The sequence below is a fragment of the Opisthorchis viverrini genome (assembly GCF_000715545.1).
Source record: "Opisthorchis viverrini unplaced genomic scaffold opera_v5_565, whole genome shotgun sequence".
Classification (NCBI taxonomy): Eukaryota; Metazoa; Platyhelminthes; class Trematoda; order Opisthorchiida; family Opisthorchiidae; genus Opisthorchis; species Opisthorchis viverrini.
In genome coordinates this window covers 12,923-33,396 of record NW_008752229.1, presented here as the reverse complement: position 1 = coordinate 33,396, position 20,474 = coordinate 12,923, and the positions used below count along the sequence as shown (strand labels likewise).

At 44.0% G+C, this 20,474-nt stretch overlaps 1 protein-coding gene across 1 annotated transcript; it reads left to right on the top strand.

The window, feature by feature from the left end:
- Positions 1–393: 393 nt before the first annotated feature.
- T265_11737 (hypothetical protein) lies at positions 394–20,219 on the top strand (the record flags this gene model as incomplete). Its single annotated transcript, XM_009178476.1, has 2 exons — positions 394–619; positions 19,843–20,219. Coding segments are annotated over 2 exons (228 nt in total).
- Positions 20,220–20,474: the final 255 nt, after the last annotated feature.

Here is a 20,474-nt window from a genome sequence, read left to right as displayed (position 1 = left end):
AGTCTGGATACGGTAAGGGAATCAAGTGGAAATGGCTAAAGAGCCCGCTAGATGGATGGGCAACCGCCCGTCTCCGCGCTTTATTCTGAATATGGAAGATTTTTTTATGGATCGACGGATCGTCCAATCCTGTGCACATCGTCTAGGGCCACGCACCAGAATCTGCGGTTCGACCATAGATAACCTAATACGATGGGACGGTTTAGCGGGTCTGGTCCTACGTTCTACCCACCGAATTCAAGCATGAAGACTACCTTGGCTGAGACACCTGATGTGAGAAATACGGGCTTGTTCAGGCCTACCTTCCGTTAGCGTTTCAAGCTACGCTGTAGAGTTCCCGCAGCCCAATTACCGACAAGACGGAAAAGGCTTGTGTTAGCCGATAGGCCGGTCATGGAATTGGCATGGTTACTGGAGGAGCAAAGTTGTGCCCAACACTGCAGTGCCCTATTCCATTCAATTGTTTTTAGCGTGGCTCTGCGTCAAGGCCACAAGGCTGGCGGAGACAGTCAGGTGCCAGCGTTTATCGTTGCTGTGACGATCCGGTACACCAACGCCACGATTCCACAATGGAACTGCGGCAACCTGCGCTCGATTGCCTGTCCCCACGATGATGAATGTATGGAAAAGCGGTTTTACGTGGGGGGAGTGAGTATCCCAATAGGCAGTCGGTTTGCAACATTCATTTTAGAAATTCTGAATGCCGTTACTTATATTGAATCTCTGGGGTTGAAACAGATGTTTCTTTGTGCGCGCATTGCAAGCAACTGTGACGCCTGCTTTGTTGTTCATCATCATTAAGCCACTGTGCGTACATCCACTCACCATTTGGATAGCACTTGCACCAAAGTTTTGGCTCGAATCCAGACAGTTCACAACAGACCATAATTCACCACTGATTGCCTCGATACAATAGAACTGCTGTCAAAAAGACTTCATATCTATTTACTGTGTAGTAGAAAAATTCAAATACAAAAACGCAAAAAAATAAATACTCTATCTACTCTGAAATGTCCTTCTGGAAGAGACAGGCTTTTACCATAGTGTGACGGCTTGAATGTCACCTTGTTCCATTGAGCTATACGGGCTAAGGATGTCAATAAGACGCTCCCAGGGTTTCACGCCAGGTGAGAGGTCTGATCAGATTGGGAGTGGGAAGTGTGGCGACTTGTTTTTAAGGCAATATAATGTACCAAATTTCACTCCTGGTCAGGGTTTCGAGTCAAAATCTTTGGTCCTAATCCTCCTCCTGTCTATGCCTGGATAGTCTGGGCTAAGTCTGAGCTCTGGCAGTATTCCAGGCTGAGTACAGCCTTGTTCTCTGCAACTGAAAACACGGTCATGGCGCAAAGGTCTTCGCGGAGTGTTATCTGCCTGATCGCATTTGCATACAACAGGACGCGTAAGCGAAAACGGACTGCTACTGACGCCTTCCTCTTTCCTCTTCATCTCCTCTTCTCTCCATCCCACTGGTAACCCTCACCTTGTAGGCCCATCCCTTGAGACTGACGACCTCCTTCGTCTTACACTGGTCTTGGTCCCAACCTCTGCGGACCATCTCGAAATCGACCTTCAAGCTTCGATGCTCGGTGTATTTGGTGGCTTTCGCTACCTGCACTGTGGAGCAAGCGGGACGACAAGCTGCTGTTGTTCTCACACTGGACTCGATGCTAGTTAGCGGAAAGAACAATTCAAAATGCAAGCAGTGTTTGAGCTAACTGCCTTATCAGTGTCTACTCGACTCCGGAGGCCACTGCAGCTGGATGCACAGTGGCTGGCATCTGGCTAAGTTACCCGGCGGAAAGATCCTTGCTTGACTGGATACTCAATGATAGTCACCTTTTAACGACAGCGAAACACAGCTGTTGTGCTGTCGGCATTCTAGGATGTTTGTACTGTGTCCACGTCTACGGTCTGCGTCTGCACTAGTCAACTAAGTTTGTTCAACTTGACCGCAACGCAATTCGGTACATAACTTGAAGATCCCATGTAACAGAGAGCAACTATGTTCTTTTTCGAATAGAGAATTTTAAGCCCTTCCGAAGTGTTATGAGAATCGTTCCATTACTCCAAAAGATTGGTAAAAATAACAAGGACCCGAAGTTTTCGACAAAAAAATTCGACGAGTCATTGGCTTAGTTTCTGTCATATCTGTCTGCTGTGCCGCTCAGTGCTTAAAAATGGACACGCCGACAAGGGACACAACAGCCCTTGTGCGAACAAGTGAGTGGGTGCAAAACGTACACCCGTTTCACGCTACATATTGAGGGGGCGTTTGGCTGACCTTGATCCAACCGTATCTCGCGTTGCCTGGCTTTGATTCAGGGCAGTCTGGTCGGCGTCCGGTTGAATTGAGGGTCTCGGTAGATTCCGGGCATTCTGTGGTTGCTTTCAGGAATCTGACCTTCCTGATAGTTTCGCAAATGTTTTAGATATCCGTTATGGTGGCAAACACAGAACAGACCAGAATGGGAAGAATTCAAGCTTTTCTGAATGAGGCGCTACAGCTTATATCCAGGTTTCTGTCGAAGCGAAAACGCAGTTGGTGGAACTGTGATCAATCAGCTGTAGGCAGTCTCGTTCGATTCCGTGACGGAGACCTCAACTCCCGGGGAGTTTTTGGCTGTCTCAACGGCCTTGGTGGTTGTACTTTTCGCTAGGCTGACGCCCGCCTACATACGCCGAAAATAGTTATGGTAAAGCATTCAAAGGTAGTGCTATCGTCGCAATTCGACCGAATCAGAAGTTGTTTACTATACCTGCGGTCAGTGGCGTAAGATCGTGTACTGAATGCTGGAATCCGATTCGCGTAACATTTGAAAAAAAAAACGGAGCTTGACAAAGCTGTCTAAGGCGAAATAAAATACTAGAAACATGGATGTGTTGTAGATACTGGTTTTGTAGTCATTACTGTCACATCTGCTTCAAAGCTACAGTTCACTGTTCATGAACTTCAAAGAGTAGCCTTTTGTTTGCGGGTGAAATTTTGCGTACATTTCACTAGGATTGTATGTTTCGATTTGTCTGGTATCTTGAATTGATTTTAAATAACTCTCTATGTAGCTTTGCTACTTGGGGAATCAAACCATATATGACGATGTGTACAATGTATGGAGACAAGTGGCTGCAGCAAGTCCGCACGCAGACGCCATCCACATCATGAGCCGTGTGTGGATTTCACGATGAGGGTCATCGATTATTCTGTATTTGAATGCTAACCGTGTTATGGGGAACCAGCTAACTTCCAGAAACGGAAACTCGTCGGCATTTTATTCAGTAGTTTTGTATTGGTAAAAGTAAACCCGGACTTGGTAATAATTCCTCGTAGAAATTCGGGCATAAGCTGATCCTAAATTACACTGACCTAAACACTTTGAAATTTTCGGATTGAAATTCCCTGTCGAATAATGTGCACACTGTGTTCTTGCTGGGCTAGCAGTATGTTACCAGAAAACGGTTGGAATTTACTGCAGTTACTTGTATAAGGGAGGCAGTTTATTTCCAATGTTCTAAATATCATATTCTTTATAATTTATTGACTGGGGACAGCTCTCCTGTGATTGTGAGGGCCCCATGGCAGCTTGGTGAAATAAGTTTGCATGCCAGACAAGGTGAATCTTGCATAGGCCAGTCTCGGTTGAATGCATGAAAGAATACGACCATTTGATGATGGACGGAACTCCGTCCACAGTACCACGAATCTCGCCCTTTTGTTTTAACCTACCTAGCGCTCGATCACTTGGATTAACATATTCACTCTCATTTACTTCACTTAAACAAGAAATTGACATCTCAGCGATGAAACATGGTGAAAGAAAGATGATTTTGGACATTGAGGTCGGTGACGTCAAAAATCTACAATCATGTCACTATCGTATCACGCTGACGTGCCAGTCAGCCATCCATATCCGTATTTATTGAGCTCGGTATTATGACGCCCAGACTGTGGAACCACTTCTTTCTGGTGAGAATTGAACTCTTGACGTTGCTGGATTTTAGTCGTGTTTCTTCTAATTTTCAGTTTCATACAACCCCAACTTGTATGCTATGAGATTTAGCACTTACATTGGCTTCGGCAGTTGTATGCACCGATTGTGGACGTTCGTGAAAAAAGACCACCAGATACCAGAGACTAGTAATTCTTTTATTTCAGGTGGGCTGGCATTAGGGGCTCTCTGAAAAAAAACAATGGGGATTTGACATGGTAGCACATTATAGAAGCACACGGACTCAATTTTTTCAAAACCAGCTTCGTTGTCCCCTTCGCCCTCAGGTAAGCTATCATCAGAATTCTTCCTGGATAATGTCTGGATCGGGGAAATGGATGATGGTCGTATGTACTGAACTGTTAATGATGGTCGTCCTGCGTACGCTACAATGAACCAGGATCATGATTCAGTTGGCGCGATATTCGAGTTATCGCAGTATATTTTCAGCAACCTTGTGAGTAGTTTCCTTCGTGAAAATATACTGCGATATCTGGAATATCGTGCGAACTGAATCATGAGGCGGCCTGTGTGCAGCACATTCAGCTGGAGGACATCATAAACGAGCTTTTATTATTATTATTAAAAAAGCTCACACAGTGTGAACGAAGAGGCAAACACATAGGCCTATTGCTCACAGTCGTTCAAGGAAGACCACAGGACAAGGAGATGGCTGGATGCATTTAGAACTAATAAATGGAAGCTACCATTATTATTCATTGGATCTTCATAACTCCAAGTGGAGGGAGTGGCAGTGCTCAGACGGGAGAGGTGAGAGGTTGAGAGGTGAGCTCTAAACTGAGTGACAGGGGGAACGAGACAGACGAAGCACAAACGAGAGAGGTAGATCAAGCACTTTTTGTGATTGAGCCATTGGTTATCTGGCTTTCTGTCAGCACAGCTTTTCGCCCCACCAGTTCAAATGAGGGCTGTCGTGAAAAATCCAGGTAATTTATTCATACACCAGGCACTTGTCAGTAGTGAGGTAATGAAGTATCAGTGAACTTCATCGGAACCGAGAGAACAGGCAAATCCAACTCAGTTGCGTTACCGAGTTGGAGAGGCGCGAAGATATTGTGCGGTAGCTAACAAGAGAGTCCTATTCAGACTGCCTGCGCTTAGCCTGAGTGACAGGTACACACACCCACAGTTTTCCCATCTGTACCGAGGTGATCAAGTCACTTCTGTCGTGTTTAGGTACGATGCTGAAGTGACCAACACATGTCTGACGTGTTGACTGTTGGCCTGACTCGAGAGTGAGTACTCAAAGCTAGCAAGAAAAACTATCCCGGTAAGTATCCGGAAATGAGTAATGCCATGTGATCTCAGTGTCAGACACTACGTGAGAGTAAAAAGTGCATTAATACGGCCTTGGAGGTGTCGCCTTAAACGTCCAGTAAAAAACACCTCTGATTAGACTGAAGATAGTTCGCTTCGTATGTCTGCTGGATGTTGGAAAGCTGAAAGTATAAGAATAGTCTGCAGTCTTGAAGGTTGTTAACTATTGAAGGCTTCTGAAAATCTCGAATTCTAGCAATGTGACCAAGTTTTGATCACTCTTGGTGCTTTGAACATTTTGTACTGTAATTTCTCCACCTTATATGCTCTCCAATTATCCGGCGACCAGGCTGTACAAGTCATCCGAAAAGGGCTACGTCAGTAGCCTTCATAAACGAACCCCAAACCGGAGGAAATTTGCATCAGAAAGCAGTTTAAGTGGGGCAACTTAGTTTACTGAAGCGAAACTCCCGGAGAAATTGGGTAGTAACTGGCCATCCGATCCGTCTCAAAGGTCTTGAGCACAGTGACGCATTAAGTCGGTTAGACTGAGGGTTAATGGAGAAATAAGTGCTGAATCGCTGACAGCAGCAGCTCGTACAGAAAGTTTGAGAAAAGTGACATCTCTGACCCGCATGTTGTCTTCAAACTGGAGGACGGTAAAGGGTGTTCAACCACAACTGCAGAGTGCAGCTACTTACGGAAGCTGCACGGATGAGAAGCGACAAAAACAATTATTTCTTCAATGGTGCTTTATTTAACAATTCGTCTCAGTTCCACTCTCTAAGTGTACTTTTTTGATTACTTAGTTCAGAGTGAAGTGCACGGGAATCGATACCACTAAGCTGTTTCGATCGAAATGTAGCTAGCAAATTTAGCAAAGACGACCCCCAGACCGGACATATTTCGCTTCGAGAACTGAGTTTATGGCGCACTTCTCATGAAATGAAACACTCCTTTATATTCGTAATGCACTACCCATAAGTTTGCTGAAAATTATTCGACAGCCCACGACCGGTTTCTCCATTCTTGGGGCTCATCAGGTAGGCGCGGTCAGACTTCCGTCAAACTTATTTTCTACTTGGAACCAATTTGCACGAAATTAGCCTGGAAAATAATGAACGGGAGATTCAGCTGTGTTCCAGGTGAGTCTCTCGAAAGAATCAAATTTGTTTGCAGATGAGTGTATATTCGCTAATTTCGTGCAATTTGGTTTCAAGTAGAACGTAGGGTTGATGGAAACTCAGGAACTGCACCTACCTGATGAGCCCAAATTGGAAGGGTAAAACCGGTTGTGGGCTGCCGATGAATTTTCAACAACCTCATGGGTAGTGTATTACGAATATACATGCATCGCGATATCTCGTATATCGTAGCAACTGAACCATGGAGGCCTGATACAGCCGATTCAGCTGGGTTCCAGGTGAGTCTGTCGCAAAACCAAATTTGTTTGTAACTGAGTGGATCTCGTTAAGGACTTCTGTGTTTCAGCCGACACTACAGCACCGGTTATGCTTTGCAGACGCAGAGTACACTTTTCTCTTAGACTGCGCCACAAATTCTGTCCTCGGAGATCTACTAAGATAAGAAAACTGTACTTGAAAGCCAGATGCGAATTCCGCATTCTAGTTTAAATAAAGGGAAGGCTGGCACTAAAATTCATCAAAAACAGTACAGTGCTGTAATTCGCATGTTTAACTTGAAGTGTAAAAGTATCGTTGGAAGCCGCAAAATATTAAAATCCATGTAGTTTGCTACCCAGATTTGAAGAAGTACGCATTCAATACACAAAACTCACCTAGAAAACGGGGTCGGTTTTCGACTACTTTATTCAGTGTTAAAAAGTGCATGTGTTCAGCTACGCTGAAGCATGCTACAGATGAAGGTTCACGAGGAGGCCAAATAGATATTGAATAACTTTGATTGCATACTAAATACAGCCATAGGAAACGAAAGTGCCCTAGTTTGATCGCGGTTCTAGAGTAATCTGAAACAGGTCATAGTTGATTTCGGAGATGGTTATTGATCGTTGGTCTGTTCGCCGGGTTTGGCAATCGAGTTGCAAATGTCTTGTCACATTTAAAGGAATCATCTTCGGTACATACAATGAACATGCCTCCTCGAATAGTGACCAGTAATTCGGTAATAATTACTAGGTTAATCGGGAAGCTTTTTTAGCAACCTGATGACGTAATGGTCTACAAGTTTAGTCACTGCAAAAATTAGTTGTTTCACCACTTGGAGTTTTTCGGTCAGCAATGATACCTATTTGTTAACATTTCTTTAATAGCAACTCAACAAAGATTGGAGAACGTGTGCCATGTCTTTGGGGCACATTTTCAGCTCTGTCGACTCGGCACTGCGTATTGCTGCGGTACTCTATTACCAATGTTCTTCGTTTGTTTACAAGGAGTCATCCTATTCTAAGTTTTATTAAATTGGACTTGATGAATGGATGCTCCACACTGATCTGTGGAAACCAGACTAAGATACACACAGCTTATCGCATCGATAATCTCACACTTACAGGGGTAGCGCAAGATGCTCATTCATTCCACAGCTGCTAATCGGGGTGTGTTATTTGCTCTTCCACCACATCTGAAATCACTTGCCTTCCACACCTGTTTGGCCTGCAAATCGCTGAGCACGCGGTGACCCATGGTTGTGGGGACGCTCGATTTGCAATGCTGAACCCACAAGCCCTATGCATAATAACGCTAGCTGCGCCACTTGCAAAATGCATAATCAGGCGGTGCCCATGGGATCGGTTGGAGAAAATGGCCTTACAGTATGTGCCACCGTAATGACTATGTAAGGTCGATCAGTGATCAGGAGGGCAACTTTAGGAACCAGCTAGTCCAGTGCCGACCGAATGAGCAAAGTCTGTCTCGGTCATTTTAGCACGAAACATCAAATTAGAGTCCTACTTGAAGAATACCTCTGGATATGTACAGGTGATTAAATCCATCTTGCGAAGTTAACGCACCAATTCTCTCACCCAGATATTGCACGGAGCTTAGCAGAATTGGTGCTGCCCCAAATCGATTGACTGAGAGAATCCAGCAATAGTAGGATAGCTTACGGGGGCTCCGCTTTCAGGGAGAATTAGTGAGCTAAGGATAAATAACCCCTGAAGTCAAAAGGATTCACAAACCCAAGTCCAGAGTAGAGCTACTTTGGTGTGGTAATGTTAGAAATTTCACCTGAAATGGGTGGCGAACCTGGTGGAAAATGTACAAGTTTGTTATTTGGAAACATGGACCGTCACATATTGTTACTAGGATTTAGAAGGAATGATACTTCATAAGTATATGTTTTGTATGCTGTATTACACACCAACTCTACCACTGAATGGGCAATAAGATGAAATAACCTTTTGCGCACCGTGAGTTTCCGCCATTTATTGCACACGTCAAACGATAGAAGGCACAACAGATACTTATAATCGGGTAGCAAATCTGGAGGAGAATACCTAACCAACTTATCCGTCATTTTATGCTTGCGGAACATCAATCCAATGTTTCAAAACAACTCAAGATATGCATATGCATTTTGAAGGCCTTTCGTTAAGTTCTGAATGGGAGGCCGCTGATGGGAGGCTCTGGCATGCATCCTTTACATGAACTCGCGTTTCTCGAATCTGGTAATAAAGAGGTTGCTGTCCTTTTTTACACCTGGCGTCTAGAAAATAATGTCCGTAATCAGTTTTTATGGTGACATCGCCGTCTTTTTATTGTGAAATGCAGAAAATTCAGAAAATGATACTTCAGCCGACGCAAATACCACAGTGGCGACACCGGCCTCAGACAAGTGAAACGAATCCTTTTAAGACCGAATTTGCTCGAGTAAGCGTAAATATTGCAGGGTGCGTAATGGACTCTCAGTCATAGACGGAATATACACGGACGCTGATCTGTTATTATTAGTGATAACCGTTTCGGACATTTTACACTCATCGGTTTAGAAATGCCGGCTGATAAGTCAGCCACATCCTGGACCTGTTGCGAAAATTTGAGCAGCATTTACGACACAAATAGTTCCTGTCGCTACTCAACTGATAAAGGTGAATNTCGTTAAAACGTCTTTAGTAAGCTGAATAGATAAGAGGCAACTTAAGTTAGAAACGTGATTCCTGCTGCCTCACATATTACGCAACCAAACACTGCACTCGTGCATATATGTGATTGTAGTGCATATCGCCCTCGTCTATATAGTCAAACACCTCCGCTTGTGAAAGGCGCTTAGTACTGTACGCATTCATGTTGTACTAGGCGAATTAAGATACGGGCATTGGGACCTACAAATGGCCTGTTGAACCACGCAGTTTCTGTGTGATTTCTCCTGTCATCGAGTCGAGCCATGGTGAATTTTGCGCCATATTTTAGAAACAATCGGCTCCAAAACTTGAGTCATCAGGTATGCCTAATGACTTACAGGTGTGAATCATTCGTGCCATTTTATGTAATTTCTCAACTCAGCTGTTCTTTGAGCCACACAGAATTCCCTTGATTAGTAACGCAATACGGTTCATGCATCATTTCACACATGAATGAGTCCTCCAAATCAGTAAAAATGGCACTGCTTTAATCGGGAGAGGAAGAATTAGAAAGCATGATCAGTGAAGTATGCTCTAAACTAAACTTCCACTTGTGTAACGCATTCCTACAATGGGCACTTTGTCCTTCGGCTTGTATAAAGCAGCATGTGAACTATTTCGTGTCAGCATAACCCCTGAAATATTATGTCATACGTTACAAATGGAGACCAAACTGTCTTTACTGCATGGAATTTTGTTTCGGTATTTACCGCACTCTGACCACGGGTACACCCATAAACCGTAGAATTCACAAATTCCTAGATTACTGCCGAACTGCAATTACAAATCCAGCTATCGACTGAAATTACGTTCCCGTCGACAGAGTGAAATCAGAAATATCCTACATAGTCGTGGTGTGTTGTGAGCAAACATTCAATCCAAATAAACGGCAGTATGCATTAAGTTATCTTCAACTGCATTCTGAACGACGGTGCGAGATCCCCAATCTGACAATTCATTATCAGACCTTGGTTTGAGGTACATCAGCCGCGGGTCATTTCAATCTTCATTTTCGATAATAGTTTCTTATACAAGGCGTTCAGCTGAATTCCATCGTAATCAATCCAAATCGGATGTTACCACTAAAAGCCCATACTTTTCATTGTTATTCCATGTTCGCCCACTAATAGGGTACATTAACAAAAGTGATCCACAATTGTTCAACAGCAAACTACTGCTACCAACGTTTATCATTTGTCATTGCGGATTTCTCCCTGAACAATAAGCGTCGTCTTGATTAAATTTCATGGGATCTTTATGATAATCTTTAACGCAAATATTCTCTCAAATCATGGGAGGGGGGTTGACTGTGCGAGAACACCCGAGGATAAGACGTTGTTTTCCAACTAACTGAATGCCGTCCGAATGGAACCCACTGGTCACCATGAAGGTTTACGATGATGTACTAATAACTAAAGCCATATCCGATACAGCATTTGCAAACTATTTTTCAAGATTTACCAGTCACTTGATGCAACTTTGCGTCCAAAATGAAATCTTTAATTTTTTTTGCAAGTTTACTGAAAAACGACTTGGTTTAAATCGCTTGCTGAAGAAAGCAACAATTGCACTGTGTAATGATAGTCACCACAGGAAACTACCAAACACATGCAAAAACATCACTCATATTGCGCTCTCAAATGTGCATAGTTTACCTGAGTCAGTGGGGTCAGGTTGATTGAACATGGTTCTGCTATTCGTATAAATTGCGTGTGCGATTTCCACGGATGAGGTGCTCGTCTAACACGTTGCACCTTCCGTCCGGCTGCTAACCCCTTGCACATGTAGGCATTATTCGTTCGTGCTGAATGGTTATGCCTCGTCCTTTTTGACACGAAGTGTATTTTTTGATTACCTTATAAACTGTGCTTATGAGCTGTTTTGTGGTCATATTTTGTCTGTTGCTGCGTCTACTCACACCATGCATATCCGAACGATGTATTAAGTATGAAATATTCTCCATGTCAGGTAATTGGGACATTTTACAACTTTATCAATCAGAATGCTAACGAAGTGGGAAATACATATGGTCATGATATTTGCACCGAATAAGCTGCGTTCGATGGCTCCTATCGAAAAGTCATGAACGGTGTTGACCTCAATTTTAAGATGCTCGCTCAATGCGGGCGCCGACATTACAACGAAATCAGTAAACGATCTGCTTTTCGCGAATAGGTAATTATCGTCATCACATGGAGATCCACAATATGTACAAACGAAGTCGAGCACCCAACAGGCCTTGAATGATGCTCTTTGTAATGACACGGATTGGATATCGCAATAATTTCAAAACGTGTGATGTGAAATGTGTCATTGACGAACACACTTTTCTTTCGTGGTCTAAATATCAGGTGCTTAAGTTCACGGAAATTACTGCACACCAGTTTTAATAGTGATCGCAAGATGTCTATGAAATGAACCAATAAATTTGGACGGCCCATAATTGAACTAACTAATACTTCTTAATATTTTCCAGAAGGGAACCTTACCCGACGGACGCTATGCGCGCTCAAGCTGTCGAGACACTCTCAGGTTCAAGCAAGTGGCATGTATCATGCGAAAGTTTTGATGCAGCCGGTGCGGAATAAAAAAGAAAACAGTCAACACTACTTATTCACCCCGCATCTTAACTAAATACTAAATAAAATTCAAATAATACTGCGAGTCGTGTTTTTGGCTTCTATTGCGTAAAAACAAAGGTTATTTTGCTCTATTATTCTCGCCACCCAAGTTCGCCAAACGTAGCGAATAAAAGGTATTTAATGAAATGGTCTTTGATCAGCTCGCTGTGCTTGGGAAATAGTTTGCAAACCTCTCGTCTCCAGTCAATTAGACGTCATCAGTGCACAGCTGAGAGGCAGAGTGTTGGTCACGTATCGATCTGACGGGGCAGGTTGAGAGCACTCAATGTGAGCACTCAATGATATACAGTGAGTGCTGTCACTGAAGGTCATCCGAAATCCCATTACTATTTTTGGTTTCTTAGCGGAAACTGTGTTAACATATAATTGCATCTTACCATTTCTACGACAATTAAATTTCTGTCTGACTGTAAGTCAAACTTGTGTTGACAAGAACGTCGTAAAGGTTATTACTAACGATATGCAAATCTGTTTCCTCCATTCGCCTGTAATATGTAATGCATTACATATATAAAACAATTCATACATGAGTGGATAGACTATGGTGTAAAACGAAAATTGGTTTTAGTGTTGTTGATTGGTTATTCACCAAATATGCACAGAAGCAATTTTATGGTTTTTCAATCAATTATATTTCGATTACCCCAATTTGCAGTTCCAATCCAGCTGCAATTTAGGAGTGTGTCAAAATTGTATCCATCCATGCTAATATACAAACGTTTGCGACAGAGAGGAATGTTGTTAGCTCAGGTAGCGTAGATGGTCATTGGTGCGCAACCTGAGTCAGGCAATTTGATTACACCCGAGGCTATCAGCCGGAACATAAGGTGTCTACGGTAGACGGCACTCTAAATCCAATCAGAATACGAGGACATGGGAGGCCGGGTTCAAAGGCCACGTGGTCATCGGTTAACCACGACAGAAGAAACTGGAACTGGCTGATTGAACAGCGATCAACAAACGGTCGAAAGTCAGTCTTGACTAGCAGCATGTGTATTATTAGATATGCAACACTGCTCAATGCACTACCCATTGCTACGCCCCACTACACTGCACAGGGCCATTAACAACGTACTGATGACCTCACTTAGACCAATGAAAAAAACAACGATGAACATGCCCAGCTCAGCGACCATACAAAGTGGTCATTTGGTGTATCCTTGGCCACGCAGGACAGAAAATAAGAGATGAATTATGCACACCGATCATTACTAATAATTTGCCTACAAAAGCATGAGATTGCGGTAATCATAACAAAACTGAGTAGCCTGCACCAAATGTATGGGCATTTGAAATGCGTTGGTCAGTAACCGGTTTTCTTCATTCGTATTAAAAACTAACACTGTGTTCCCCATTCCGCCAGAACACAAGCTCAGCCAAACGTTATTTGAGTAAAATCTGCGGATGAAGCTCTAGTTATTTGTTAATAACTGTGGAGTTTCCACAAATTCCGGACTACACAAGGGCAAGCAGTCTCCGAAATCTCAGCTGAGAATTTCGCGCTTGAGTTATCCGTTTGTGAAATTTCTAAGAATTGATCGCGCCGTGCCTATCTATTTTGCTGATAAACTCAGGATGAAGACGTAAATTTTGTTGACAAGCGCGGCATTCAACAGCCACATTATTTAGTCTGCTATTTTCACTTAACCATTCACTTTTGTGACTCCGTGTGGTTAATCGAAAGTAGAAAGTGTGATGAGCGAATATACCCGGGTGGATTTTGGGAGATCACCGCAAAAAAACACAAATGCGTTATGTACTTTCCACGCAAATATTAGGGCTTCCCACAGATAGGCATATGAAGAAGCCAGGTATCCGTCGGCTAACAGAAGCTCTCTTCCAGAAGCAAACAAACAACTTACTTAAACTCAGTAATGAGCTAATAGGAAATAGCTCGCAGCCAGCAACCAGACTGGGAAGTAAACCTGTTAATAGAGTTGTCCGCAGAAAACCTCCCCACAATAGGAAATCCGGCCCCTGCCTTCAGAAAGATTATTGAAGCAATTGCCATAACAAATATGCATGAAGGATGCTTGGCTCCACAGAATGATTGGGGTTTTTCCAAAAATCCTTAAGTCGCGTACGCCTCCTGCTTAGCGCTTCCACAGAAGCTGGTCAAATAAGGCTATTCATTCGTTTAATATGCAAAGCGAAAGCCGTCTGAAACGGCAATTAATGTGGATAGGGAAAGTGGCAATATCCGGCCGGCTTATCGGAAACTCATGTAAACAAGCGGATGTATCAGCTCATATTTCGGTGTTCTAAGTGCTTCTCACTGATTGATACACAGTAGCAAGGCTTGTGCCCAACTTTTCCGGGACAGCTTCGGTCTTGTCGTTCAGTGGCTGTCGCTCGTCTGAAAGACAGGAGTAAAAGGGTGAAGCACTGCTCTTTAAGTTTTCAGCGCGTGGCAGTTTGCTCGCCATCCCAATAAATGAGTGTCCAATAATGTTTTAAACTGGGCTCTGGAAGTAACGTGGACAACAACTATAGGGGGGGTTTTCACACAGTTGCTATCCGAATTGAGAAAAAGTCCACCTAATGAATGTGCGCATTATGAGCTTGGAATATTACTATGTCCTCGCTCTGTCTCTGTGAGGCGCTGAACGATGGACGGCAGGACCAAGAAGTAAGTCTGCTAGTGACGCTGAACTCAAAATTGTTTTCGCGGAGGACTTAAGCTTGAAACCATCCATCAGAGGTCTGATTTGGCGGATATTGTGTGGCTTCATTTTTAATGTATTTGCCTTTTTTCCGCCGGCGATCATCGTGTCCAACTGGGTGCAGGAGGTATTTTCCAGTTTGTTTTGATCAGGGTTGTGTCCCTGGCTGTCGAAGTCCGCAATAGGAGAGACCACTGTGTATGGAATGGAGCTGGTAGTTTACGTTTTCCCCACTATCAGTTGTTGCACAGTTCTCGCTGCATTCTTCTTTGTTGGAACCAACGCATGTGGTTCATCCGTTGGTAAGCTCCGCCGCTTGTTATCACATATGTGAGTGAGTTCAGCCTAGAGCTTGTGACTTGGGTGTGAAGTTTCGTGCTTCAAATTTGCCGTCTCTTACGGTAAGAAGCTACACGTACTTCCTAGGATGGTTCTAGGTTTGGCTTGCCTTTTCCGGAGCACTTTTGGCTTTGGCAGCCAAGCGGTCTGTGGTGGACACTGAGTGGACACTGCTGTCCGGCGACTAAGGTGGGTACGTCGACATGCTTTCGGGAGCACAGCAGCTAAGACTACAAGTGGTTTGTCATAACGTTTGGGGTTGACTGAACTGACGCAAATCAGAAGCCCGTTTCGCCTTGTAACTTTTGCGGCCCATCTTTTGCTCAGATGTGGGCCTGATGCTTAGTTTTTTTTCGAACCGTCTTGGGTCAAACGTTTTCAGGAGCAATCATGTTTATTATGCCTTGTCCAGTGATCGTTCGTTAAGTAAGTTAAACTGTGTTTTATAGTGAGCTTTGTATACGGCATAATTTTTTTCACATTGGAAGTTAATCACGCTTCTTACTTTTTTCCCTTGTAATCAACAAGCGCTAGTGAATACCTAGAAGAAGCGAGCTTGCGCTAACCTTGTTTACTTTTGGGTAAGTTTTGAAAAATGATCATGGAATCCTACCATATTGCGATTATCTCTGTCAATTACGAGTGTTTTTGTTTTCAGATATAAAAGTTAATGTTAGGGATTTTTTAGACCAAAAACCTTATATTCCCCTATTTCGATTATTTATTCACAAATTGTGCATAATTTTGGGAGTTTAACTCTCAAATTTGGGTGTTTTACATTAATCTCGCCCGCAACGGTGTAGCACCGGGGGTACTTGGTGCACCGGGGGTGTTGGCATGAGTCAACACTTTAACCTGAGGTCTGAGGATATTATGCCTGGTTCCCTGTGATTATGTGGCAGGTGGTTAAATGTTCGATGCAATTTTTGAAAAACACGAGAATCGTGTTCAATTTTCAATTCCGATTATGTTACACCCCATATTTTGACCAACTCAGGGCGGATCGTAGAGATAACCCTAGGTAGTTTTAAGCATCAGCAAACCTAGAGTGTCGTGCGATTCGGTGGGACGTGCGAAATTACAATCATGAAAGTTGACCAATCCAGCTGGAATTCCAGATCAACAATGTATTCGCGTGAACGCCACATAATGAATTGATCGACAGAGAGGTGGGAAGTACGCTTACGAAACTTCGTTCAATTTGGTGCGCAGGGTACCCTTTTTTGCGTCATACTCCAGTTCTTTCGGTGAATGCCAACAACGGGGTATTCATTTTATTCATCCTGCTGCTACCTGAAAAAATATGATTAGCATAAAATATTTAACAACCAACCCAAAACTATCAAGTGTCTCCCTATTATTTTCATCCAACACTTCACTGTTCACATATTTGATTTTTGGTCTCGATCGGTTAATATTGCGTCCAGCAAATAACGTACGTCCGCATTCCTCAGTGGGCAAGGCCTTCTTCTTACACTTAAAATCAGAGGTCACTGGTTTTTGTCAACTCAGGTGAAAGGGAAAACCACTTATTGTTGCTTATTACTCCTTCATCCGACAGTAGGCACTTTTTAAATCAGAGCAATCAAAATATTGCTCACGAATGTTTACCTTAGCCTTGAACGCAGTCGGACCTCCAATGTATTATTATTTAGGTACCGCTGAGGTATGCAATCACAGGTTATCCATTTTGTTGCAGAAGTTCCTTAATTATATTCACGGAGCATTTTCCCCAGAGCCTAAGTGCAAACATGCGGTCACATTACTGGAGCTATATGCGAGAAGTGTTTGTTTAGTCACTTTGCACACTAAAGAGACAGAAGCAGGGTTGTCTGATTTGAGACTAAGTAACACGTCCATTAGAATAAGATCATGTCGAATATGAAGTGAGTTTTGGACGTAGCCATTTGAGAACTGAATGGTTCCAGTTATTTTTATTATAATGCGGTAAATTTGACCGTTGAGTTCAAATGTGCCAATGTAATCCCCTGAGATAGCTCAGTGGATTCAGTGGGTCCACCGAGCTACAAGTGTCACCGCATATCCGTTTTGAATTCGAGCGTTCCTGTTGAGTTCGTCAGCTGTAGAACTAGAATTTTCAACGTTGTAATTGAGAGCGATGCCTCTCCGGGCTCACACAGTAGCAAAGGAGTACCTAACGCTCTGGTTTGATTATTGCAATAAAATCTGATGTTAAGCTTCCCTAAACCAATTCATCCGTTACGTGACGTTGTCATTTTTGTACTGCAAGTCCAAAGACACTGACACTTCGAAAGAAAATTTAGCTGATTTAGGTGTCCTACTGAGATGGTGAAGCTGAGTATTTCGCTGGGGAACTCGTAGCTAGTCTCCATCGGATGGGCCCAATGTCACTGCTGTTCTAGACTAGTCTATTTACGATCGCGTCGGTATTTTCGTGGTTATGTCCCTGCTTTCTGATGATTTGGGCGTCTTCATTTAAAAGCTGCTCTACATATGGCGATATCATGCGTCAAGCACACACGCACAAAACACGTAGCCCGGCAGGATCACACTAGTATGTCTCGCGCAAGACTGACGAATTTTCAGACGGTCCTATTCGTGAATGAGATACTACGTTTACTACTTGGTTCCGATCTAAATTAACTGAGCTTTAGCTCTAGATATCCATTTTAAATGTCATCCATAATAATGCTTGTACATTAGGTTAGTGAACTTTCAATAGTCTACCGTCTAACATAGAGAACGAATTTCTTTACCAAGTTCCCGGTGTTTGCGATTGGCTGAGGGTTGGTACAGCGAATACCCCATAAATTAAATTTGCACCCACGAGGTGCGCTACATGAGGCCATACTAAAATGTAGACATCGACGTTGCACGTTTCACCTGATGAAAAGCGATCAACGTGATGTCTAGCGAAAGTCGTCGAACTAAACCAGCCTTGGTTTTAGGTGTCCTCTTAACAATCAAGTTCCAATCCAAGTCGCATAGCCGACCTCAGCAATTCAGCACGTAATGAAGATGTGTTCACTTTGCACTCAGTCACTCTGATGGAATTACCAGGCAACATTGAACGAACCGACACATTTTTAGATTTCGGGTTTGTTCAGCCGGCTGCCTTTCTTGCCAGTTGTTGATTAAAAGCTTGAAAATTTCCCATACAGTGATTTTAAAGTTACAGAAGGTTTCGTTGCACCAACCTCCCTTTACATGTTCCAAAATATTCGGTAAACAATACAAGTGAATTTTCACACATCGCCACTAAATTTAACGTGCGTACACAAGAGAGTTATTGTTCGGGGGCCAGCCGTCCCTAATAACCGAACATCACATCATTTGGACGCGTGTCACGTGCAGGACACGGGCCAGATGTGGGCATGCCCTGATTGGTCAGAATGCCAGCCAATCCGAGTCAAGCACCTTGACTCGACGGTTCTCGCCCCCTCACGGANGTGCCTTTTTCTATTCCACAGTGGGCGGAGCAGGAAGCCAAGGGACAGATACAGAGTTGCATTACCGTACATCAAGACATAACAGTTATGCATTTATGTCTATTAAAAAATCGCTCATCTGCAGCACCCTTTCGGTGCCTAACTGGCATGCCTCCCGAAGGTTGCACGAGGGCTGGGATACTGCCGCGTAGCCCAAGGCAGTAGTCAGGTCCGAACCACAAAGCTTTTAGTCAGTAATTTGCGCTCTAACCACTTGGGCCATCTCACCCCTCATATGCCCAGAAATTCGTCAGCAAATTTGCATGGGTTATTCAGCTACGCCCATAAATGAGATTATTGAATAGCTTGTGGAAACTTGCTGTACCTAGCGCACTGAATCACTTCACCCAGAAGAAACATCGCGATAATCCCTGTGACCGAATGTTTTTGATTCCTAGATGGATTTCCCAGCCCCATTCGAAATTCAAATTGCGCTCACTGAACGAAGAAAGACACCGGTTAATGCAGTTCTGCTCCACTGGTGTTCGTGTTATATCTGTTGTGTTTGTCTTCAAATTTCTCAGTCGCGTCTTTCGTGTGCTCAGCTTACAGATTTTGAAGGGACAAGAGAGACTCACGGGATCAAATAACCTTTCTATTCAGCGTTCCCCTGTGCAAAACACACCCATTTAAGCTGCTCCTCCAAGTAGTGAGATCGCTAATGTATTCTGACATTGCACAATAGTGCAATATGAAACTTTTTCATCAACTCGCACGCTTAAATTTACCCGAAAATAGAATCAGTCTTCCCTGTGGTATAAGTTGACGTTATTGATGCGCCTTCATATCATAGATGCCCCGCACTACGGCCCGTCGTTCGAAGCCTGTTCGCTATAGGGTCTTGGTCACGTGAGCCTCGGACGACGGCTTCTAATCACCAAAGGCATTCAGTGGTATTAATGTAATGGTGTACACTACTGATGAAACACGCGAGTAGTATGTGACGTTTTAGTAAATCCACTCCACGTCTGTTGAAATTTGGGACTTATTATGGAGTTCGCGGGATCGCTTCGTTGCATTCGTTCACGTTTGTATGATAATCAGTGCGTATCCAGAATAATTCAGGAAGACGCCTTCGAGAATCAGGTGGATACTCATCTTTTGGGAACAAGATATACATGAGAGTACTGCTTTCCTGTTACATAGTCGTTAACTAGTCAGTTGGTGCTTTCTAGTAAATAACTCGGCAGCGAAGGCCCACTTTCTCTCAATTGGCGCCATGACCAGGGCAAGGATGAATATGCCGTGGCCACTGCCCTTTGAGGGTGGGATGTTCGGACCTATCTAGAGGACATCGAGGAGGTTGCGGGGGCTGAGGTTCTGGATACCGACAAGGGGTGATTCGGCGGCGCTGGAGATCCTTCTCAGAGGCCGCCGGGGACGGCCCTGGACGCGGCCAGAAGGCAGCCCCGGAAGTTGAACTGGGCTACTGCGAAAGAAGCCCCTGCAGCGGGGATCGATATGCCAGCCGACCGACCGGGGGCTATTGGGCGGATTACGACGAACGGGATGGTACCCGGATGCGGTGCGACTATATTCTTCGCAAGTCTGTAGTAGTCGTTGGACCGGATTTGTCTGAACTGGACAGCCAGTCACGCCGTCACTTGCTGTCTGACCAGTTCATTGATGGAGTGCAACCGGCACTTGGTGCCCAGTTGCGGTTTGCGAGAGCAGCTAGCCTGTTGCGTGTGGAGGAGCTCTTTCATCTGAAACGGGAATATGCCAAGGCACCACTGAAAACGTAGTCGAACAGCGGAGGTCATAGATATTTGACAAACTTTTCATGCCGAAGCCAATCACGTATCCCTGCAGTGAATCACGACCACAGGGATTCTCGCGAAAAGCTCGCATGGTGGGTACTCTGGTTGCAATAATGCGACTCCACTATTCAGCACGTGCCACGAATTTGAGGGCCCCGCGATCATTATTGGAGCCGATGGCCTTGTCGTCGAACTGGATCCCGGAATGTTACCGCAACTCCATCTGCAGGATTCTGGGCC